General features: G+C 38.9%; 1 protein-coding gene across 1 annotated transcript in view; it reads left to right on the top strand.

Annotated features, from left to right (window-relative positions):
- Window positions 1-20,097, top strand: part of LOC128652378 (androgen-induced gene 1 protein) — a gene marked incomplete at its 3' end in the record, with an annotated part of 53,054 nt that extends 32,957 nt beyond the window's left edge. Inside the window, 3 exon segments of the mRNA XM_053705333.1 lie at window positions 3,759-3,899; window positions 4,560-4,661; window positions 19,982-20,097. Of these exon segments, the coding sequence (XP_053561308.1) occupies window positions 3,759-3,899; window positions 4,560-4,661; window positions 19,982-20,097 (359 nt within the window).
- Between the last annotated feature and the right edge of the window lie 4,095 nt (window positions 20,098-24,192).

The following is a 24,192-nucleotide window of genomic DNA, read 5'->3' as shown; positions in this document are numbered from 1 at the left end:
GCAATGTTAATGCTCAGCAATATAGGGTAATGCAGATAGTGATCATAAAGCACACAATAGCAGCAGTTATTAAGCAGGCATTTGGAATAGATGCAATCCAGCAGTATTATCCATGCAATGTTAGTGCTCAGCGGTATAAAGAAATGCAAATAGTGATCACACAGCACACAATAGCAGCAATTAAGCGTATTCAATGTTAGTGCTCAGCAGCATGAAGTGATGCAGATGCAAAGTATGTAAGCAGTTGTTAAGGTATTTCAAATAAACATATGCGGTAACTCTCATATAGTCAGCAATGTTCTTGACGATAATAATATATCCTATTGAGGAGACAGTACTATTGTGCACATTGGGAGCGGCGAATCAACAGTATTAGGCGAAGTCCTACTGAGAGATGTACTCTCATCTAAGGGGCATTTTCTTATATATATATATATATATATATATATATATATATGTGTGTGTGTATATATATGTGTATATATGTGTGTGTGTATATATATGTGTGTGTATATGTATGTGTGTATATATATATATATATATATATATATATATATATATATATATATATATATATATATATATATATATAGGTGTGTGTGTGTATGTATGTGTATATATATATATATCCATTATGGTTGTACCAATACTAGTATCGGTGCCAATACCGAGTATTTACATGAGTACTTGTACTCGTGCAAATGCTCCGATACTTAAACCGATACCTCCACTTCCTACCCAAATGCGATCTTGTGGCGTTTTTTAAAACTGCATGGTCCCATTACATTTTAAGTTGGAGTGGAGACATAACTAAAAATTTTTACTTCTGTTCTGCCAATAAAAATTGCTGTTGTATTTTTTGTAGGAGAGATCACTGTACCTCGTTTAGACAACCCCCTTAAGTACTGGGCAGTTAATAAACTGAGATTTCCAGCTCTGGCTAAAATGGCTCAAAAATATCTTTCTGTCCCATGCAGTAGTGTGGAAAGTGAAAGACTGTTCAGGTTACTGTCAAACGTCCTTACTGATAGCAAAAAAACAGACTTATAGCTGAACATGCAGAGATGCTTCTGTTCCTTTAAAAAGAACTTGCCACTAACTTTTGAAAAATTATTATAATTGCTAGATTGCCTGTTATACTGCTAGTTCTAATCTTGCACATTTATGCTCAAAATATACTGTACTCTGAGGAACATCATCCTTAGCTTATATAATTGCAGGAAGTGTTCATAGGAAAAATTCAGTTATTTCCTATGAACACTCATCCTACAATTATAGGACTAGACTAGATTTAGATTACATTTGATTGGTAAGCTTTACCAATGCTCTGTTCACATTTCCAACTATATAGACTTTTAATGGAGTTGGAAATGCAATGAGAGCTTACCAGTCAAATGTAATCTAGCCCGTAGTGTTGTTCCCCATGTTTAAACAGTGCACTGTTATATTTTTTTTACTGTTGCACTTTTGGTTGGTTGTGATCTTACATTTGTTTTTGTTATTAATATATTGTAATATTTTTATTTATAAACCTGTTAAATGAAATTTCTTTGAGTTTTTACAACTTTGTGACAACATGCAAATAACTGTTTTATTATGTCATAATGTCTCCGTTACAGTTCTTCATAATTATAAATAAGTTATGTTAAATCATTAGTCTGTATTGTGCTTTGGAAACTGTCACATGACATAAAAAAGTATCGGTAATTGGTATCTGCGAGTATTTAAAAAAAAAAAGTATCGGTACTTGTACTCGGTCTTAAACAAATGGTATCTGTGCAACCCTAATATCCATATGTATGTATCTCTACATGTTATAGCCCTTTACGGACTTTTTTTTTTTTAACACCTGAGACCTCATTTTTTTGAGCCCTTAGAACAATTTTGTATTATATAGTATTATTATGAGTGTAACTGTACTTTTTAAATGTAATTTTGATATCAACTTTTTAGTCGAGTATAACAGTTAACCATTCAATTGTACTTAAAGGGACATTCAAGTCCAAAAAAACCTTTCATTTTTCAAATAGGGCATGTAATTTTAAACAACTTTCCAATTTACTTTTATCAACAATTTTGCTTTGTTCTCTTGGTATTCTAGTTGAAAGCAAACCTAGTTAGGCTCATATGATAATTTTTAAGCCCTTGAAGGCCGCCTCTTTTTTATTAGCTTTTCACAGCAGGGGAGAGCTAGCTCATGTGGGCCATATAAATAACATTGTAATCACTCCCGTGGCTAGTGGCAGACACTGCACTAATTGGTTAAAATGCAAGTCAATAGATAATAAATAAAAGTCATGTGATTAGGGACGGTCAGAAGATGCTTAGATACCAGTTAGTCACAGAAGTAAAAAGTGTATTAATATAACAGTGTTGGTTTTGCAAAACTGGGGAATGGGTAATAAAGGGATTATCTATCTTTTTAAACAACTACAATTCTGGTGTTGACTGTCCCTTTAAGCGAACGCTTTTACTTTCATCTTGTAATACATGCACTATTTCCGATGCATGCAAAGAGCTGCAATAAACTACAGAGCTACAGTTAGCGTGCCATTTGTAATCTAGCCCAAAGTAAGCAGCCAGGGGTAAAATTATCGGAGCCAGTGGCTTTACGGTAGTATATAAAAATGTGTCCTATCCAATCAGGTTATCCTTTAAATGTTCCCTTTTTAAATACAGCACGTAGTGCACCAAATGTAAACATTTGTTATTTCTGATACTGTTATATAAGCTTTGTCAGTCCTCCTTTTTTTTTTTCCCAGTGTTATATAACTGATCGTCATTTTTATGTAAAAAAATAAATGTGCAGGTGTTTTTTATTTTTCATGTCATCCTCTTCACAAAACCAAATTTTCCAGATCCACTTAAAACTTTATAAATCATTTAAACTTTCTGTGAGCAGAGTTATGCAACAGCTTTCCATATGTTCTTGGTTTATATCAATCGACGGGAGTGAGTGAGGAAGGTTAGAAGTATCTACACATTTCAGAGTATTACAAAACAGACATCTTAAAGTTATTGACCTGACTGTATCCCACCCAAAGTTGTGGAAAACTCTTGGCCTCTTAAAAAAAAAAATAGATAAATGTTTTTGTTTGACCTGTAGGCAGCTATTGATGCCTTTTGATAATCAACAGTAAAACTATTCTAATGCATCTCATTCTTCTTTCCCATTAGGGACACAATTTTTATTTCATGATTCAGATAGAGCATACAATTTTACACAACTTTCCAATTTACTTCTGTTATCTAATTTTCTTAAAGGGACACTGAACCCAATTTTTTTCTTTTGTTATTCAGATAGAGCATGCAATTTTAAGCAACTTTCTAATTTACTCCTATTATCAATTTTTCTTTGTTCTCTTGCTATCTTTATTTGAAAAAGGCATCCTAGCTTTATTATTAGTTCAGAACTCTGGACAGCACTAATATTGGTGGATGAATTTATCCACCAATCAGCAGGAACAACCCAGGTTGTTCACCAAAAATGGTCCTGCATCTAAACTTACATTCTTGCATTTCAAATAGGTACCAAGAGAATGAAGACAATTTGATAATAGGAGTAAATTAGAAAGTTGCTTAAAAATTTTCATGCTCTATCTGAATCACGAAAGAAAAAATATATAATACAAGTAAATTACAAAGCTGTTTAAAATCACATGCTCTATTTGAATCGTTAAAGTTTAATTTTGACTTTACTGTCCCTTTAATAGTGATACTGGTCAAGTCCAGTTAACAAGACTTTTCTTATCTTATAGGTTCTCCAGACAATATTCTTTGGAATATGTCTCCTTGCTGATCTTGCCCAACTACTACAATCTAGTAAGAAAGGGGCTTCCTCTTTTCTGTTGCAACTAAGAGACAGTGCATTTTCTGTGCTGGCATTCCCGATTGGTATGGTAAGTATCACCGGAACTTTAGGGGGTAACTCTTTGTGTACACTGCATCAGAAAACATTACAATATTAGTAAATCACAATTCATAGTGTTGTAAACACGGTGTGGATGTAAAAATAAAATATATGTTCCCACAGAAAAGGGCTTTACAAGTGATGAGCTAGAAAACTAAGGACCCTGCTGCACATTGCAATGACTTTTATATATAGCTATATGTAAAATAAAAATCTGGGAGCTATGGCTTCCTTACTTTAGGTTTGTTTTTTTAAGGGACATTCTAGTCCCTGAAGGGTATAAGATCTTTTAAAACCAGACGCATTATTAAAGGAGTAGCAGTACACTAGTGAGAGTTAGCTGGTGAATCTTGTCATTGGTTCATCAGATGTGTTCAGCTAGATCCCAGTACTGCATTGCTACTCTGGAGCTGACTTTGTGGTCAATCACAGTCCTTTAGAAAAGTATATATATTGATTTTTCTGCAAAATTCTCGTTACACATCTCAGAAATTTTAGTAGATAAATCATTTGAAAACCTAAATTATAATGGTTGATACATTTCAGGAATCGGGTTGCATTGAGATCCTCATATATGATGAGCAATACTTCAGATCTATTCATTTTTGTGTGCTTTGTAATAATGGTATATTTCTGTCTGTCTCTCTAGTTTGTAGTGATTTCGTTCTGGAGTATATATGCTTTTGATCGCGAGCTTGTCTATCCAAAGGCTTTGGACAGCATTATTCCTCAATGGCTAAATCACTCCATGGTAAGCACTGTGATATAAATCTGATTTTGTATCGGCTCTAATCTTTTGGTTGCTATTTCTCATCCAGGTTAACAGTCATAGGAACTATTCTATATCATCTGCCATTAATTGGTTGAGTCTGTTTTGCACTGTAGTGCTTTGAGACCCTTTGAGCAATGTATTAATTAACCCTTTAAAGGGACAGTCAAGTATAAATTAAACTTTCATTTTTCAGATAGGACTTTTAATTTTAATTGACTTTCCAATTTACTTTTATCATCAAATTTGCTTTTTTCTCTTGGTATTCGTAGTTTAAACTAAACATAGGTAGGCTCATATGCTAATTTCTAAGCCTTTGAGGGCTGCCTCTTATCACATGCTTTTTAAATCTCTTTTCAACACAAAGAGACAAAGTACACGTGGGCTATATAGATAACACTGTGTTCAGGCACAGAAAGTTATTTAAGATCTAGCACAATACAATGCTAAATTTAAGACAATAGATAATAAACAGTCACAGTCATGTGATCAGGGGGCTGGAAGAAGGTTCCTAGATACAAGGTAATCACAAAGGTAAAAAGTACATTAATATAACTGTGTTGGTTATGCAAAACTGGGGAATGAGTAATAAAGGGATTACCTATCTTTTAAAACAATAACAATTCTATGGTTGACTGTCCCTTTAAGTATCGGGCATTTCAGACTAAAACTTCCCCAAAAGACCAGAGCATTTTTAGCATTTTTGCCATCGCTACATTTAAACAGAAATAGACCCTTGTTGTTGTTTTTTTTTATTTACCTACCAAAACTATATAAAAAAATTTTTAGCAGTTAAAGGGACACTCAATCAAAATTAACCTTTCATTATTGACATAGAATATGCCATTTTAAACAACTTTCCAATTTACTTCCATTGACAAAATGTGCACAGTCTTTTTATATTTAAACTTTTTGATTCACCAGATCCTACTGAGCATGTGCAAGAATAAGCGTGTATACATTTGTGAATGGCTGATTGCTGTCACATGGTACGTGTATGTATTTGTGAATGGCTGATGGCCGTCACATGGTACAGGGGGAGTGGAAAAAGAGAACTTTTAAAATTGTCAGAAAAAAAAATCTATTACTCATTTGAAGTTCAGACTAAGGGCTATTGCATTATCTTGTTATCTTGCATTTGTTGATTATGCAAATCTACTGTGTTGACTGGTCCTTTAACCCAAGTTATTGATATAAGCACATTTTGGAATATTTCATGCCACCATTTCACCGCTATTCAATAAAAAAAAAAGTTTACTTTTTTTCACAAACTATAGGTTTCTCACTGAAATTATTTACATACTGCTTGTGCAATCATGGCACAAATTGTTATAAAAGTTTCTCTGGGATCCCCTTTGTTCAGAATTAGCAGACATATATGGCTTTGCCATTGCTTTTTGGTAATTAGAAGGCCGCTAATTGCAGCTGCGCACCACAGTTTTATTATTCCTAGCAGTAAAGGTGTTAAGTAGTTTAAAGGTTTTTCTTTCATGTAATTAGCAAGAGTCCATGAGCTAGTGACGTATGGGATATACAATCCTACCAGGAGGGGCAAAGTTTCCCAAACCTCAAAATGCCTATAAATACACCCCTCACCACACCCACAATTCAGTTTTACAAACTTTGCCTCCGATGGAGGTGGTGAAGTAAGTTTGTGCTAGATTCTACGTTGATATGCGCTCCGCAGCAAGTTGGAACCCGGTTTTCCTCTCAGCGTGCAGTGAATGTCAGAGGGATGTGAGGAGAGTATTGCCTATTTGAATGCAGTGATCTCCTTCTACGGGGTCTATTTCATAGGTTCTCTGTTATCGGTCGTAGAGATTCATCTCTTACCTCCCTTTTCAGATCGACGATATACTCTTATATATACCATTACCTCTGCTGATTCTCGTTTCAGTACTGGTTTGGCTTTCTACAAACATGTAGATGAGTGTCCTGGGGTAAGTAAATCTTATTTTCTGTGACACTCTAAGCTATGGTTGGGCACTTTATTTATAAAGTTCTAAATATATGTATTCAAACATTTATTTGCCTTGACTCAGAATGTTCAACTTTCCTTATTTTTCAGACAGTCAGTTTCATATTTGGGATAATGCATTTGAATTAATCATTTTTTTCTTACCTTCAAAAAATTTGACTCTTTTTTCCCTGTGGGCTGTTAGGCTCGCGGGGGCTGAAAATGCTTCATTTTATTGCGTCATTCTTGGCGCGGACTTTTGGCGCAAAAATTCTTCCGTTTCCGGCGTCATACATGTCGCCGGAAGTTGCGTCATTTTTTTACGTTATTTTGCGCCAAAGATGTCGGCGTTCCGGATGTGGCGTCATTTTTGGCGCCAAAAGCATTTAGGCGCCAAATAATGTGGGCGTCTGATTTGGCGCTAAAAAATATGGGCGTCGCTTTTGTCTCCACATTATTTAAGTTTCATTTTTTATTGCTTCTGGTTGCTAGAAGCTTGTTCTTTGGCATTTTTTCCCATTCCTGAAACTGTCATTTAAGGAATTTGATCAATTTTGCTTTATATGTTGTTTTTTCTCTTACATATTGCAAGATGTCTCACGTTGCATCTGAGTCAGAAGATACTACAGGAAAATCGCTGTCTAGTGCTGGATCTACCAAAGCTAAGTGTATCTGCTGTAAACTTTTGGTAGCTATTCCTCCGGCTGTTGTTTGTATTGATTGTCATGACAAACTTGTTAATGCAGATAATATTTCCTTTAGTAAAGTACCATTGCCTGTTGCAGTTCCTTCAACATCTAAGGTGCAGAATGTTCCTGATAACATAAGAGATTTTGTTTCTGAATCCATAAAGAAGGCTATGTCTGTTATTTCTCCTTCTAGTAAACGTAAAAAATCTTTTAAAACTTCTCTCCCTACAGATGAATTTTTAAATGAACATCATCATTCTGATTCTGATGACTCTTCTGGTTCAGAGGATTCTGTCTCAGAGGTTGATGCTGATAAATCTTCATATTTATTTAAAATGGAATTTATTCGTTCTTTACTTTAAGAAGTACTAATTGCTTTAGAAATAGAGGATTCTGGTCCTCTTGATACTAATTCTAAACGTTTGGATAAGGTATTTAAATCTCCTGTGGTTATTCCAGAAGTTTTTCCTGTTCCTAATGCTATTTCTGCAGTAATTTCCAAAGAATGGGATAAATTGGGTAATTCATTTACTCCTTCTAAACGTTTTAAGCAATTATATCCTGTGCCGTCTGACAGATTAGAATTTTGGGACAAAATCCCTAAAGTTGATGGGGCTATTTCTACCCTTGCTAAACGTACTACTATTCCTACGTCAGATGGTACTTCGTTTAAGGATCCTTTAGATAGGAAAATTGAATCCTTTCTAAGAAAAGCTTATCTGTGTTCAGGTAATCTTCTTAGACCTGCTATATCTTTGGCTGATGTTGCTGCAGCTTCAACTTTTTGGTTGGAAACTTTAGCTCAACAAGTAACACATCATGATTCTCATGATATTATTATTCTTCTTCAGCATGCTAATAATTTTATCTGTGATGCCATTTTTGATATTATCAGAGTTGATGTCAGGTTTATGTCTCTAGCTATTTTAGCTAGAAGAGCTTTATGGCTTAAGACTTGGAATGCTGATATGGCTTCTAAATCAACTCTACTTTCTATTTCTTTCCAGGGTAACAAATTATTTGGTTCTCAGTTGGATTCTATTATTTCAACTGTTACTGGTGGGAAAGGAACTTTTTTACCACAGGATAAAAAATCTAAAGGTAAAAACAGGGCTAATAATCGTTTTCGTTCCTTTCGTTTCAACAAAGAACAAAAGCCTAATCCTTCATCCTCAGGAGCAGTTTCAGTTTGGAAACCATCTCCAGTCTGGAATAAATCCAAGCCAGCTAGAAAGGCAAAGCCTGCTTTTAAGTCCACATGAAGGTGCGGCCCTCATTCCAGCTCAGCTGGTAGGGGGCAGGTTACGTTTTTTCAAAGAAATTTGGATCAATTCTGTTCACAATCTTTGGATTCAGAACATTGTTTCAGAAGGGTACAGAATTGGTTTCAAGATGAGACCTCCTGCAAAGAGATTTTTTCTTTCCCGTATCCCAGTAAATCCAGTAAAAGCTCAAGCATTTCTGAATTGTGTTTCAGATCTAGAGTTGACTGGAGTAATTATGCCAGTTCCAGTTCCGGAACAGGGGATGGGATTTTATTCAAATCTCTTCATTGTACCAAAGAAGGAGAATTCCTTCAGACCAGTTCTGGATCTAAAAATATTGAATCGTTATGTAAGGATACCAACGTTCAAGATGGTAACTGTAAGGACTATCTTGCCTTTTGTTCAGCAAGGGAATTATATGTCCACAATAGATTTACAGGATGCATATCTGCATATTCCGATTCATCCAGATCATTATCAGTTCCTGAGATTCTCTTTTCTGGACAAGCATTACCAGTTTGTGGCTCTGCCGTTTGGCCTAGCTACAGCTCCAAGAATTTTTACAAAGGTTCTCGGTGCCCTTCTGTCTGTAATCAGAGAACAGGGTATTGTGGTATTTCCTTATTTGGACGATATCTTGGTACTTGCTCAGTCTTTACATTTAGCAGAATCTCATACGAATCGACTTGTGTTGTTTCTTCAAGATCATGGTTGGAGGATCAATTTACCAAAAAGTTCATTGATTCCTCAGACAAGGGTATCCTTTCTGGGTTTCCAGATAGATTCAGTGTCCATGACTCTGTCTTTAACAGACAAGAGACGTCTAAAACTGATTGCAGCTTGTCGAAACCTTCAGTCACAATCATTCCCTTCGGTAGCCTTATGCATGGAAATTCTAGGTCTTATGACTGCTGCATCTGACGCGATCCCCTTTGCTCGTTTTCACATGCGACCTCTTCAGCTCTGTATGCTGAATCAATGGTGCAAGGATTACACAAAGATATCTTTAAAACCGATTGTTCGACGCTCTCTAACGTGGTGGACAGATCACCATCGTTTAATTCAGGGGGCTTCTTTTGTGCTTCCGACCTGGACTATAATTTCAACAGATGCAAGTCTCACAGGTTGGGGAGCTATGTGGGGATCTCTGACGGCACAAGGAGTTTGGGAATCTCAGGAGGTGAGATTACCGATCAATATTTTGGAACTCCGTGCAATTTTCAGAGCTCTTCAGTTTTGGCCTCTTCTGAAGAGAGAATCGTTCATTTGTTTTCAGACAGACAATGTCACAACTGTGGCATACATCAATCATCAAGGAGGGACTCACAGTCCTCTGGCTATGAAAGAAGTATCTCGAATTTTGGTTTGGGCGGAATCCAGCTCCTGTCTAATCTCTGCGGTTCATATCCCAGGTATAGACAATTGGGAAGCGGATTATCTCAGTCGCCAAACGTTGCATCCGGGCGAATGGTCTCTTCACCCAGAGGTATTTCTTCAGATTGTTCAAATGTGGGAACTTCCAGAAATAGATCTGATGGCGTCCCATCTAAACAAGAAACTTCCCAGGTATCAGTCCAGATCCCGGGATCCTCAGGCGGAGGCAGTGGATGCATTATCACTTCCTTGGAAGTATCATCCTGCCTATATCTTTCCGCCTCTAGTTCTTCTTCCAAGAGTAATCTCCAAGATTCTGAAGGAATGCTCGTTTGTTCTGCTGGTAGCTCCGGCATGGCCTCACAGGTTTTGGTATGCGGATCTTGTCCGGATGGCCTCTTGCCAACCGTGGACTCTTCCGTTAAGACCAGACCTTCTGTCACAAGGTCCTTTTTTCCATCAGGGTCTGAAATCCTTAAATTTAAAGGTATGGAGATTGAACGCTTGATTCTTGGTCAAAGAGGTTTCTCTGACTCTGTGATTAATACTATGTTACAGGCTCGTAAATCTGTATCTAGAGAGATATATTATAGAGTCTGGAAGACTTATATTTCTTGGTGTCTTTCTCATCATTTTTCTTGGCATTCGTTTAGAATACCGAGAATTTTACAGTTTCTTCAGGATGGTTTAGATAAGGGTTTGTCCGCAAGTTCCTTGAAAGGACAAATCTCTGCTCTTTCTGTTCTTTTTCACAGAAAGATTGCTATTCTTCCTGATATTCATTGTTTTGTACAAGCTTTGGTTCGTATAAAACCTGTCATTAAGTCAATTTCTCCTCCTTGGAGTTTGAATTTGGTTCTGGGAGCTCTTCAAGCTCCTCCGTTTGAATCTATGCATTCATTGGACATTAAATTACTTTCTTGGAAAGTTTTGTTCCTTTTGGCCATCTCTTCTGCCAGAAGAGTTTCTGAATTATCTGCTCTTTCTTGTGAGTCTCCTTTTCTGATTTTTCATCAGGATAAGGCGGTGTTGCGAACTTCTTTTGAATTTTTACCTAAAGTTGTGAATTCCAACAACATTAGTAGAGAAATTGTGGTTCCTTCATTATGTCCTAATCCTAAGAATTCTAAGGAGAAATCGTTGCATTCTTTGGATGTTGTTAGAGCTTTGAAATATTATGTTGAAGCTACTAAATCTTTCCGAAAGACTTCTAGTCTATTTGTTATCTTTTCCGGTTCTAGAAAAGGCCAGAAAGCCTCTGCCATTTCTTTGGCATCTTGGTTGAAATCTTTAATTCATCTTGCCTATGTTGAGTCGGGTAAAACTCCGCCTCAGAGAATTACAGCTCATTCTACTAGGTAAATTTCTACTTCCTGGGCGTTTAGGAATGAAGCTTCGGTTGATCAGATTTGCAAAGCAGCAACTTGGTCCTCTTTGCATACTTTTACTAAATTCTACCATTTTGATGTATTTTCTTCTTCTGAAGCAGTTTTTGGTAGAAAAGTACTTCAGGCAGCGGTTTCAGTTTGAATCTTCTGCTTATGTTTTTCATTAAACTTTATTTTGGGTGTGGATTATTTTCAGCAGGAATTGGCTGTCTTTATTTTATCCCTCCCTCTCTAGTGACTCTTGTGTGGAAAGATCCACATCTTGGGTAATCATTATCCCATACGTCACTAGCTCATGGACTCTTGCTAATTACATGAAAGAAAACATAATTTATGTAAGAACTTACCTGATAAATTCATTTCTTTCATATTAGCAAGAGTCCATGAGGCCCGCCCTTTTTTTGTGGTGGTTATGATTTTGTATAAAGCACAATTATTCCAATTCCTTATTTTATATGCTTTCGCACTTTTTTATCACCCCACTTCTTGGCTATTCGTTAAACTGAATTGTGGGTGTGGTGAGGGGTGTATTTATAGGCATTTTGAGGTTTGGGAAACTTTGCCCCTCCTGGTAGGATTGTATATCCCATACGTCACTAGCTCATGGACTCTTGCTAATATGAAAGAAATGAATTTATCAGGTAAGTTCTTACATAAATTATGTTATTTTAGCTTTAGCGTAGGGATTAGCCTCCCACCTGACAATTCCCACCCTCGATCTCTCTCAAACAGCTCTCTTCCCTCCCCCACCCCCCATTAGTCACCGCCATCTTAAGTACTGGCACAGTATGCAGTTTAAGACCTTTTTTTTATATTTTTTATTATTTTTTTCTTCCGTGTAGGAATACCCCCTTACTTTACCACCTCCCTGATCCCTCACAAAAAACTCTCTAACCCTCCCCTCTCTAACTAATTTCCACCATCTTATTTACCCAGTTTTCTATATAAAAAATATTTTTTCAATTTATTTAAAAAAAAAAATCTGTAGTGTAGCTGCCCCCAACATCATTTACCCTCTGATCCCCCTCTCCCTCCTCCTCCCTCCCTGACGTTCTCTGTGTTTTTTTTTTTCTGTAATGTAGAGGTCCTGCCTCCCTCCAGCGATGGACCTCTCTCCTAACCCTCCCACACCACCAACAATTGGCACCACTGCTGCCCAATGCAAGTATATTTCTGCACTGCCCCACCCGTGGGGCATGCAGTAATAGCGCAATCTTGCTACTTTTAGCGAGATTGCGGCAGAGAGAGGCCCAGGATGGCGCTGGTTGTTGAGTTAAAATAATCATATAGCCCAAATTTGTGTGTCCTGATATTTTTATTTTGCTAAAGAATATCTGAACTATTTTTGTTGACCATTGTAACTGGTGTAAGTAGATCAAAATTGTCCTCCTAATCTTTCTTCAAACTTTTTGTACCCTATATGCTACAAGGTACCTAATTTATATCTGATCACGATTGTCCACAGCAAGAGAGATTAGGGATAGTATTTCCCTAGACTGTAAAACACTGCACATTTTTGCAACTTAAACATTTTATATACAGGCATACTTCATTTTATTTTGCTTCGCTTTATTGTATTTAGCAGATATTGCTCTTTATACAAATTGAAGGTTTGTGGAACCCTGTGTCGAGCAATTCTATCTGCGCCATTTTTCCAACATACATAAACACATAAATGCACATGAATGAATATATATATATATTAGTCCTATCAAAAAGGCACTCGCTGGTCTTCTTAAAAAGTAACTTTTATTTTAGTTCATCATAAAAACGACATAACGTTTCAGTGTCTAACACCTTTGTCAAATGTCATATTAAAAACTCAAGCCTCCATGTGTTTCTTTGGGATTTTGTTTTCTGGAGGCTTGATTTTTTAATATGACATTTGACAAAGGTGTTAGACACTGAAACGTTATGTCGTTTCTATGATGAACTAAAATAAAAGTTACTTTTTAAGAAGACCAGCGAGTGCCTTTTTGATGGGATGGTAAATGCTAGTTAAAGTGTACCCTGGCATATATATATATATTTTGTGGGGGGTTTTAAGAGCTAATGCTATTGTACACTTAAAGGGACAGTATACACTCATTTTCATATAACTGCATGTAATAGACACTACTATAAAGAATAAGATGCACAGATACTGATATAAAAATCCAGTATAAAATGGTTTAAAAACGTACTTAGAAGCTTTCAGTTTAGCTCTGTTGAAAAGGCAGTTGGAAAGCCCACTGCAAGTGGGAAATAAGACCCTCCCCCCCTCCCCCTTCTTTTGCATATGAAAAGACCCTTTACACAAACAGGAGCAAGCTGGAGAAGGTAGCTGACGGTATCCAAATAAAACTTTGGGGCTTGGTTAGGACCCTGAAAATCAGAGCAATGTTTTTTAAAAATAAGCAAAATTATACATTAAAAAAAACAAAAAAACTTTATGGGCTTTATAAATAGATCATCTACAAAACATTTATGCAAAGAAAAAATGAGTGTATAATGGCCCTTTAATAGACTACAGTATAGTGTAAATATAACTTGTATATGCACTGGGAAACAGAAAAATGAGTGTGCTATACTCTCTTCATTGTGATGATCTGGAACCGAACCCGCAATATCTCCGAGGTACGCTTGTATATTAAAAGCATTTTATTTTGATGACAATCTTGCAGCATGTTGATTAGCTGCTGATATATGCTATGCATTTATGTATAGATATAGATGACTTTTTAATGTCCTTTTTAAACTGTACATTGTTGTGTAGTGTTCTGCCAGAGCAACAGCCTGTCTGCAACTTAGCACATCTTTCTCCAACATAGGTGTGTCCGGTCCACGGCGTCATCCTTACTTGTGGGATATTCTCTTCCCCAACAGGAAATGGCAAAGAGCCCAGCAAAGCTGGTCACATGATCCCTCCTAGGCTCCGCCTACCCCAGTCATTCTCTTTGCCGTTGTACAGGCAACATCTCCACGGAGATGGCTTAGAGTTTTTTAGTGTTTAACTGTAGTTTTTATTATTCAATCAAGAGTTTGTTATTTTAAAATAGTGCTGGTATGTACTATTTACTCAGAAACAGAAAAGAGATGAAGATTTCTGTTTGTATGAGGAAAATGATTTTAGCACCGTAACTAAAATCCATGGCTGTTCCACACAGGACTGTTGAGAGCAATTAACTTCAGTTGGGGGAACAGTGTGCAGTCTCTTACTGCTTGAGGTATGACACATTCTAACAAGACGATGTAATGCTGGAAGCTGTCATTTTCCCTATGGGATCCGGTAAGCCATGTTTATTAAGATAGTAAATAAGGGCTTCACAAGGGCTTATTAAGACTGTAGACTTTTTCTGGGCTAAATCGATTCATTATTAACACATATTTAGCCTTGAGGAATCATTTATTCTGGGTATTTTGATATGATTATATCGGCAGGCACTGTTTTAGACACCTTATTCTTTAGGGGCTTTCCCTAATCATAGTCAGAGCCTCATTTTCGCGCCGGTATGGCGCACTTGTTTTTGAGGACAGCATGGCATGCAGCTGCATGTGTGTGGAGCTCTGATACATAGAAAAGTCTTTCTGAAGGCATCATTTGGTATCGTATTCCCCTTTGGGCTTGGTTGGGTCTCAGCAAAGCAGATTCCAGGGACTGTAAAGGGGTTAAATATAAAAACGGCTCCGGTTCCGTTATTTTAAGGGTTAAAGCTTCCAAATTTGGTGTGCAATACTTTTAAGGCTTTAAGACACTGTGGTGAAATTTTGGTGAATTTTGAACAATTCCTTTCATACTTTTTCGCAATTGCAATAATAAAGTGTGTTTAGTTTAAAATTTAAAGTGACAGTAACGGTTTTATTTTAAAACGTTTTTTGTGCTTTGTTATCAAGTTTATGCCTGTTTAACATGTCTGAACTACCAGATAGATTGTGTTCTGACTGTGGGGAAACCAAGGTTCCTTCTCATTTAACTATATGTATTTTATGTCATAAAAAAATTTAGTAAAAATGATGCCCAAGATGATTCCTCAAGTGAGGGGAGTAAGCATGGTACTGCATCATCCCCTCCTTCGTCTACACCAGTCTTGCCCATACAGGAGGCCCCTAGTACATCTAGTGCGCCAATACTCCTTACTATGCAACATTTAACGGCTGTAATGGATAATTCTATCAAAAACATTTTAGCCAATATGCCCACTTATCAGCGAAAGCGCGACTGCTCTGTTTTAGAAAATTCTGTAGAGCATGAGAACGCTGATGATATGGTTTCTGAAGGGCCCCTACACCAGTCTGAGGGGGCCAGGGAGGTTTTGTCTGAGGGAGAAATTTCAGATTCAGGAAACATTTCTCAACAAGCTGAACCTGATGTGATTACTTTTAAATTTAAGTTGGAACATCTCCGCGCTCTGCTTAAGGAGGTGTTATCCAATTTGGATGATTGTGATTATCTGGTCATTCCAGAACCACTATGTAAAATGGAAAAGTTCTTAGAGGCCCCGGGGCCCCCCGAAGCTTTTCCTATATCCAAGCGGGTGGCGTACATTGTTAGTAAAGAATGGGACAGGCCCGGTATACCTTTAGTACCTCCCCCCATATTTATAAAATTGTTTTCCTATAGTCGACCCCAGAAAGGACTGATGGCAGACAGTCCCCAAGGTCGAGGGGGCGGTTTCTACTCTACACAAGCGCGCCACTATACCCATAGAAGATAGTTGTGCTTTCCAAGATCCTATGGATAAAAAATTAGAAGGTCTGCTAAAGATGTTTGTTCAGCAAGGTTCCCTTCTACAACCAATTGCATGCATTGTCCCTGTCACTGCAGCCGCGTGTTTCTAGTTTGATGAGCTAGGAAAGGCGATTATTAGTAATTCTTCTTCTTATGAGGAGATTATGGACAGAATTCGTGCTCTTAAATTGGCTAATTCTTTCACCCTAGACGCCACCTTGCAATTGGCTAGGTTAGCGGCGAAAACATTCTGGGTTTGCTATTGTGGCGCAGAGCGCTTTGGTTAAAATCTTGGGCAGCGGATGCGTCTTCCAAGAACAAATTGCTTGACATTCCTTTCAAGGGGAAAACACTCTTTGGCCCTGACTTGAAAGAGATTATCTCTGATATCACTGGGGGCAAGGGCCACGCCCTTCCTCAGGATAGGTCTTTTCAAGACCAAAAATAAACCTAAGTTTCGTCCCTTTCGCAGAAACGGATCAGCCCCAAGGGCTACGTCCTCTAAGCAGGAAGGTAATACTTCTCAAGCCAATCCAGCCTGGAGACCTATGCCAGGCTGGAGCAAAGGAAAGCAGGCCAGGAAACCTGCCACTGCTACCAAGACAGCATGAAATGCGGGCCCCCGATCCGGGACCGGATCTGGTGGGGGGCAGACTCTCTCTCTTCGCTCAGGCTTGGGAAAGAGATGTTCTGGATCCTTGGGCGCTAGAAATAGTCTCCCAAGGTTATTCTCTGGAGTTCAAGGGGCTTCCTCCAAGGGGGAGGTTCCACAGGTCTCAGTTGTCTTCAGACCACATAAGAAGACAGGCATTCTTACATTGGGTAGAAGACCTGCTAAAAATGGGAGTGATTCATCCTGTTCCATTAGGAGAACAAGGGATGGGGTTCTACTCCAATCTGTTCATAGTTCCCAAAAAAGAGGGAACGTTCAGACCAATCTTAGATCTCAAGATCTTGAACAAGTTTCTCAAGGTTCCATCGTTCAAGATGGAAACCATTCGAACACTTCTTCCTTCCATCCAGGAAGGTCAATTCATGACCAAGGTGGATTTCAAGGATGCGTATCTACATATTCCTATCCACAAGGAACATCATCGGTTCCTAAGGTTTGCATTCCTGGACAAGCATTTCCAGTTCGTGGCATTTTCTTTCGGATTAGCCACTGCTCCTAGGATTTTCTCATAGGTACTAGGGTCCCTTCTGGCGGTGCTAAGACCAAGGGGCATTGCTGTAGTACCTTACTTGGACGACATTCTGATTCGAGCGTCGTCCCTTCCTCAAGTAAAGGCTCACACGGACATTGTCCTGGCCTTTCTCAGATCTCACGGATGGAAAGTGAACGTGGAAAAGAGTTCTCTATCTCCGTCAACGAGGGTTCCCTTCTTGGGAACTATAATAGACTCCTTAGAAATGAGGATTTTTCTGACAGAAGCCAGAAAAACAAAACTTCTAGACTCTTGTCGGATACTTCATTCCGTTCCTCTTCCTTCCATAGCGCAGTGCATGGAAGTGATAGGTTTGATGGTAGCGGCAATGGACATAGTTCCTTTTGTGCGCATTCATCTAAGACCATTACAACTGTTCATGCTCAGTCAGTGGAATGGGGACTATTCAGACTTGTCTCCGAAGATACAAGCGAATCAGAGGACCAGAGACTCATTCCGTTGGTGGCTGTCCCTGGACAACCTGTCACAAGGGATGACCTTCCGCAGACCAGAGTGGGTCATTGTCACGACCGACGCCAGTCTGATGGGCTGGGGCGCGGTCTGGGGATCCCTGAAAGCTCAGGGTCTTTGGTCTCGGGTAGAATCTCTTCTACCGATAAATATTCTGGAACTGAGAGCGATATTCAATGCTCTCAAAGCTTGGCCTCAGCTAGCGAGGGCCAAGTTCATACATCAACCATCAGGGGGGAACAAGGAGTTCCCTAGCGATGGAAGAAGTGACCAAAATCATTCTATGGGCGGAGTCTCACTCCTGCCACCTGTCTGCTATCCACATCCCAGGAGTGGAAAATTGGGAAGCGGATTTTCTGAGTCGTCAGACATTGCATCCGGGGGAGTGGGAACTCCATCCGGAAATCTTTGCCCAGGTCACTCAACCGTGGGGCATTCCAGACATGGATCTGATGGCCTCTCGTCAGAACTTCAGAGTTCCTTACTACGGGTACAGATCCAGGGATCCCAAGGCGGCTCTAGTGGATGCACTAGTAGCACCTTGGACCTTCAAACTAGCTTATGTGTTCCCGCCGTTTCCTCTCATCCACAGGCTGGTAGCCAGGATCAATCAGGAGAGGGCGTCGGTGATTTTGATAGCTCCTGCGTGGCCACGCAGGACTTGGTATGCAGATCTGGTGAATATGTCATCGGTTCCACCATGGAAGCTACCTTTGAGAGACCTTCTTGTTCTAGGTCCGTTCGACCCACTCCAGCTGACTGCTTGGAGATTGAACGCTTGATCTTATCAAAGCGAGGGTTCTCAGATTCTGTTATTAATACTCTTGTTCAGGCCTGAAAGCCTGTAACCAGAAAAATTACCACATAATTTGGTATATCTGTTGGTGTGAATCTGCAGGATTCCCTTGGGACAAGGTTAAGATTCCTAAGAGTCTATCCTTCCTTCGAGAAGGATTGGAAAAAGGATTATCTGCAAGTTCCTTGATGGGACAGATTTCTGCCTTGTCTGTGTTACTTCACAAAAAGCTGGCAGCTGTGCCAGATGTTCTAGCCTTTGTTCAGGCTCTGGTTAGAATCAAGCCTGTTTACAAAATTTTGACTCCTCCTTGGAGTCTCAACCTAGTTCTTTCAGTTCTTCAGGGGGTTCCGTTTGAACCCTTACATTCCGTTGATATTAAGTTATTATCTTGGAAAGTTTTGTTTTTGGTTGCAATTTCTTCTGCTAGAAGAGTTTCAGAATTATCTGCTCTGCAGTGTTCTTCTCCTTATCTGGTGTTCCATGCAGATAAGGTGGTTTTGCGTACTAAACCTGGTTTTCTTCCAAAAGTTGTTTCTAACAAAAACATTAACCAGGAGATAGTTGTGCCTTCTTTGGGTCCTAATCCAGTTTCAAAGAAGGAACGTTTGTTGCACAACTTGGATGTAGTTCGTGCTCTCAAATTTTACTTAGCAGCTACTAAGGATTTCAGACAAACTTTGTCTTTGTTTGTTGTTTATTCTGGTAAACGGAGAGGTCAAAAAGCAACTTCTACCTCTCTCTCCTTCTGGATTAAAAGCATTATCCGATTGGCTTATGAGACTGCCGGACGGCAGCCTCCTGAAAGAATCACAGCTCACTCCACTAGGGCTGTGGCTTCCACATGGGCCTTCAAGAACGAGGCTTCTGTTGATCAGATATGTAAGGCAGCGACTTGGTCTTCACTGCACACTTTTTCTAAATTTTACAAATTTGATACTTTTGCTTCTTCTGAGGCTATTTTTGGGAGAAAGGTTTTGCAAGCCGTGGTGCCTTCCATTTAGGTGACCTGATTTGCTCCCTCCCTTCATCCGTGTCCTAAAGCTTTGGTATTGGTTCCCACAAGTAAGGATGACGCCGTGGACCGGACACACCTATGTTGGAGAAAACAGAATTTATGTTTACCTGATAAATTACTTTCTCCAACGGTGTGTCCGGTCCACGGCCCGCCCTGGTTTTTTTAATCAGGTCTGATAATTTATTTTCTTTAACTACAGTCACCACGGTAACATATGGTTTCTCCTATGCAAATATTCCTCCTTAACGTCGGTCGAATGACTGGGGTAGGCGGAGCCTAGGAGGGATCATGTGACCAGCTTTGCTGGGCTCTTTGCCATTTCCTGTTGGGGAAGAGAATATCCCACAAGTAAGGATGACGCCGTGGACCGGACACACCGTTGGAGAAAGTAATTTATCAGGTAAACATAAATTCTGTTTTCTTTTTTACAGCATACATTTGTTCTTCCTCTGCTCCTTGTTGAGCTTTTTGTCTGCTCTCATCAGTATCCCAGTAAGAAAAAAGGCCTGTTTACATTAAGCATTTTCTGCTTTGCATATTTATCATGGTAAGTTTTTTTTTTTTTCTCCCTGTTTGTCTTGGTAGTTCAGCATTATTTCTTTCATGTAATTGGCAAGAGTCCATGAGCTAGTGATGTATGGGATATACAATCCTATCAGGGGGGGCAAAGTTTCCCAAACCTCAAAATGCCTATAAATACACCCCTCGCCACACCCACAATTCAGTTTTACAAACTTCACCTCCTATGGAGGTGGTGAAGTAAGTTTGTTCTAAGATTTCTACGTTGATATGCACCACTTAGTATTTTGAAGCCCGATTCCTCTGAGTGAATGTCAGAGGGATCACCTATTGAATGCAATGGTTTTCTTCACGGGATCTATTTCATAGGTTCTCTATTATCGGTCGTAGAGATTCATCTCCTACCTCCCTTTTCAGATCGACGATATACTCTCATATTCCATTACCTCTACTGATAACCATTTCAGTACTGGTTTGGCTATCTGCTATATGTGGATGGGTGTCTTTTGGTAAGTATGTTTTCATTACTTAAGACACTCTCAGCTATGGTTTGGCACTTTATGTATTTATATAAAGTTCTAAATATATGTATTGTACCATGATTCAGGTTTTCAGTATATTTCCTTTTTCAGACTGTCGGTTTCATATCTGGGAAATGCTTTTTTATGAAAAATGTGTTTCTTACCTGAGGTATAGTCTCTTTTTCTAATTGACTGTCTTTTAAATTCGCGACCAGAATTAGGCTCGCGAGGGCGCAAAATGGCAGAGTTTATTGCGTCATTCTTGGTGCAAGATTTTTTTGGCACAAAGTTACGCCGGAAAAATTCGTTATTTCCGGCGTCTTAGTTGACGCCGAGTACTTTCACAAGGTTGCGTCATCTATGACGCGAGTGTGTCATTTCCGGACGTTTGGGGCGAAATATTTTCATTATTTAAGACCCCATTTCTATTTGCCTCCTGTCTTTTTTCTATGTCAGAGGGCTATGCTGTTTGCATTTTTTCCCATTTCCCTGAAACTGCCATATAAGGAAATTGATCATTTAGCTTTATATATTGTTTTTTTCTGTTACATTTGCAAGATGTCTCAATCTGATCCTGTCTCAGAAATCACTGTTGGAACCCTGCGGCCTGATAACAGTTCTACTAAAGCTAAGTGCATTTGTTGTAAAATTGTGGGGGTTATACCTCCAGCTGTGGTTTGTAATGGTTGTCATGATAAACTTTTACATGCAGAGAATGTATCCATCAGTAGTAGTTCATTACCTGTTGCTGTTTCCTCAACATCTAATGCACACGATATACCTGTAAATTTAAAAGAATTTATTTCTGATTCTATTAAGAAGGCTTTGTCTGCCATTCTGCCTTCTAATAAACGAAAAAGATCTTTTAAAACTTCTCATAAGGTTGATGAAATTTCAAATGACCAGCAACATACTGAATTATCCTTCTCCGACGAGGATCTATCTGATTCAGAAGATCCTGCCTCAGATATTGACACTGACAAATCCTCTTATTTAAAATGGAGTTTATTCGTTCTTTGTTAAAAGAAGTGTTGATTATATTAGATATGGAGGAAACTAGTCCTCTTGATATTAAAACTAGTAAACGTTTAAATTCTGTTTATAAACCTCCTGCGGTTATTCCAGAGGTTTTTCCAGTTCCTGATGCTATTTCTGATATGATTTCTAAAGAATGGAATAGGCCTGGTACTTCTTTTATTCCTTCTTCAAGGTTTAAAAAATTGTATCCTTTGCCAGCAGTTAGATTGGAGTTTTGGGAAAAGATCCCCAAAGTTGATGGGGCTATCTCTATTCTTGCTAAATGTACTACTATTCCTACGGAAGATAGTACTTCTTTTAGATAGGAAACTTGAATCTTATCTAAAGAAAGCTTATTTAGGTCATCTTAGGCCTGCAATTTCTTTGGCTAATGTTGCAGCTGCTTCAACTTTTTGGTTGGAGAATTTAGCGCAACAAGTATCAGATCATGATTTGTCTAGCATTAAGTTGATTCAACATGCTAATAATTTCATTTGTGATGCCATTTTTTACATTATCAAAATTGATGTTAAATCTATGTCTTTAGCTATTTTAGCTAGAAGAGCTTTGTGGCTCAAATCTTGGAATGCTGATATGACTTCTAAGTCCAGATTGCTATCTCTTTCCAAGGGAATAAATTATTTGGTTCTCAGTTGGATTCAATAATTTCAACTGTCACTGGGGGGAAGGTTTTTTTGCCTCGGGATAAAAGACCTAAGGGTAAATCTAAACCTTCTAACAGTTTTCGTTTCTTTCGACAGAATAAGGAACAGAAACCTAATCCTTCCCCCAAGGAATCTGCTTCCAATTGGAAGCCTTCTTCAAATTGGAATAAATCCAAGCCATTTAAGAGATCAAAACCAACCCCCAAGTCTGCATGAAGGTGCGGCTCTCATTCTAGCTCAGCTGGTAGGGGGCAGATTAAAATTTTTCAAGGGTGTTTGGATCAATTCGGTACAAAATCATTGGATTCAGAGTATTGTCTCTCAGGGGTACAGAATAGGATTATAAGTAAGACCGCCTGTGAGACGATTTTTTCTCTTACGCATTCCAGCAAACCCAGTAAAGGCTCAGGCTTTCCTGAAGTGTGTTTCAGACCTGGAGTTATCAGGGGTAATCATGCCAGTTCCGTTTCAGGAACAGGGTCTGGGGTTTTATTCAAATCTATTCATTGTTCCAAAGAAAGAGAATTCATTCAGACCAGTTTTGGATATAAAGATTTTGAATCGATATGTAAGAGTACCAACTTTCAAAATGGTGACTATAAGGACTATTCTGCCTTTTGTTCAGCAAGGGCATTATATGTCCACAATAGACTTAAAGGATGCATATCTTCATATTCCGATTCATCCAGATCACTATCAGTTCCTGAGATTCTCTTTTCTAGACAAGCATTACCAATTTGTTGCTCTTCCTTTTGGCCTAGCGACAGCTCCAAGAATCTTATCAAAGGTTCTAGGCGCCCTACTCTCTGTAATCTGAGAGATTCAGATTCAGTGTCCATGACTTTGTCTCTAACCGACAAGAGACGTTTGAAATTGGTTGCAGCCTTTCGGAACCTTCAGTCTCAGTCATTCCCTTCAGTAGCTATGTACATGGAAGTTTTAGGTCTCATCACTGCAGCATCGGACACGATCCCCTTTGCTCGTTTTCATATGAGACCTCTCCAGCTTTGTATGCTGAGCCAATGGTGCAGGGATTATACAAGGATATCACAACTAATATCCTTAAATCCCAATGTTCGACTTTCTCTGACTTGGTGGTTAGATCACCATCGTATAATTTTAGGGGCCTCTTTCGTTCGTCCAACCTGGACTGTGATCACAACAGATGCGAGTCTTTCAGGTTGGGGAGCTGTTTGGGGATCTCTGACAGCACAAGGGGTTTGGAAATCTCAAGAGCCGGGATTACCAATCAATATTTTCAGAGCCCTTCAGTTTTGGCCTCTGTTGAAGAGAGAACTGTTCATTTGTTTTCAGACAGACAATATCACAACTGTGGCATATGTCAATCATCAGGGTGGGACTCAAGTCCTCAAGCTATGAAAGAAGTATCTCGGATACTTGTTTGGGGCGGAATCCAGCTCCTGTCTAATTTCCGCGTTTCATATCCCAGGTATAGATAATTGGGAAGCGGATTACCTCAGTCGTAAGACTTTACATCCGGAAGAATGGTCTCTCCACCCAGATGTGTTTTCTCAAATTGTTCAGATGTGGGGGCTTCCAGAAATAGATCTGATGGCATCTCTTCTAAACAAAAAACTTCCCAGGTACCTGTCCATGGATCCTCAGGCGGAAGCAGTGGATTCATTGACACTTCCTTGGTGTTATCAACCTGCTTATATTTTTCTGCCTCTAGTTCTTCTTCCAAGAGTAATCTCCAAATTCATCATGGAGCGATCATTTGTGCTGTTGGTGGCTCCAACATGGCCTCACAGGTTTTGCTATGCGGATCTTGTTCGGATGTCCAGTTGCCAACCTTGGCCACTTCCATTAAGGCCAGACCTATCTTAATGTCCGTTTTTCCATCAGGATCTAAAATCATTAAGTTTGAAGGTATGGAAATTCAACGCTTAGTGCTTAGTC

Source organism: Bombina bombina, chromosome 1, assembly GCF_027579735.1.
Source record: "Bombina bombina isolate aBomBom1 chromosome 1, aBomBom1.pri, whole genome shotgun sequence".
Lineage (NCBI taxonomy): Eukaryota > Metazoa > Chordata > Amphibia > Anura > Bombinatoridae > Bombina > Bombina bombina.
This window is presented reverse-complemented; position numbering and strand designations above follow the sequence as displayed.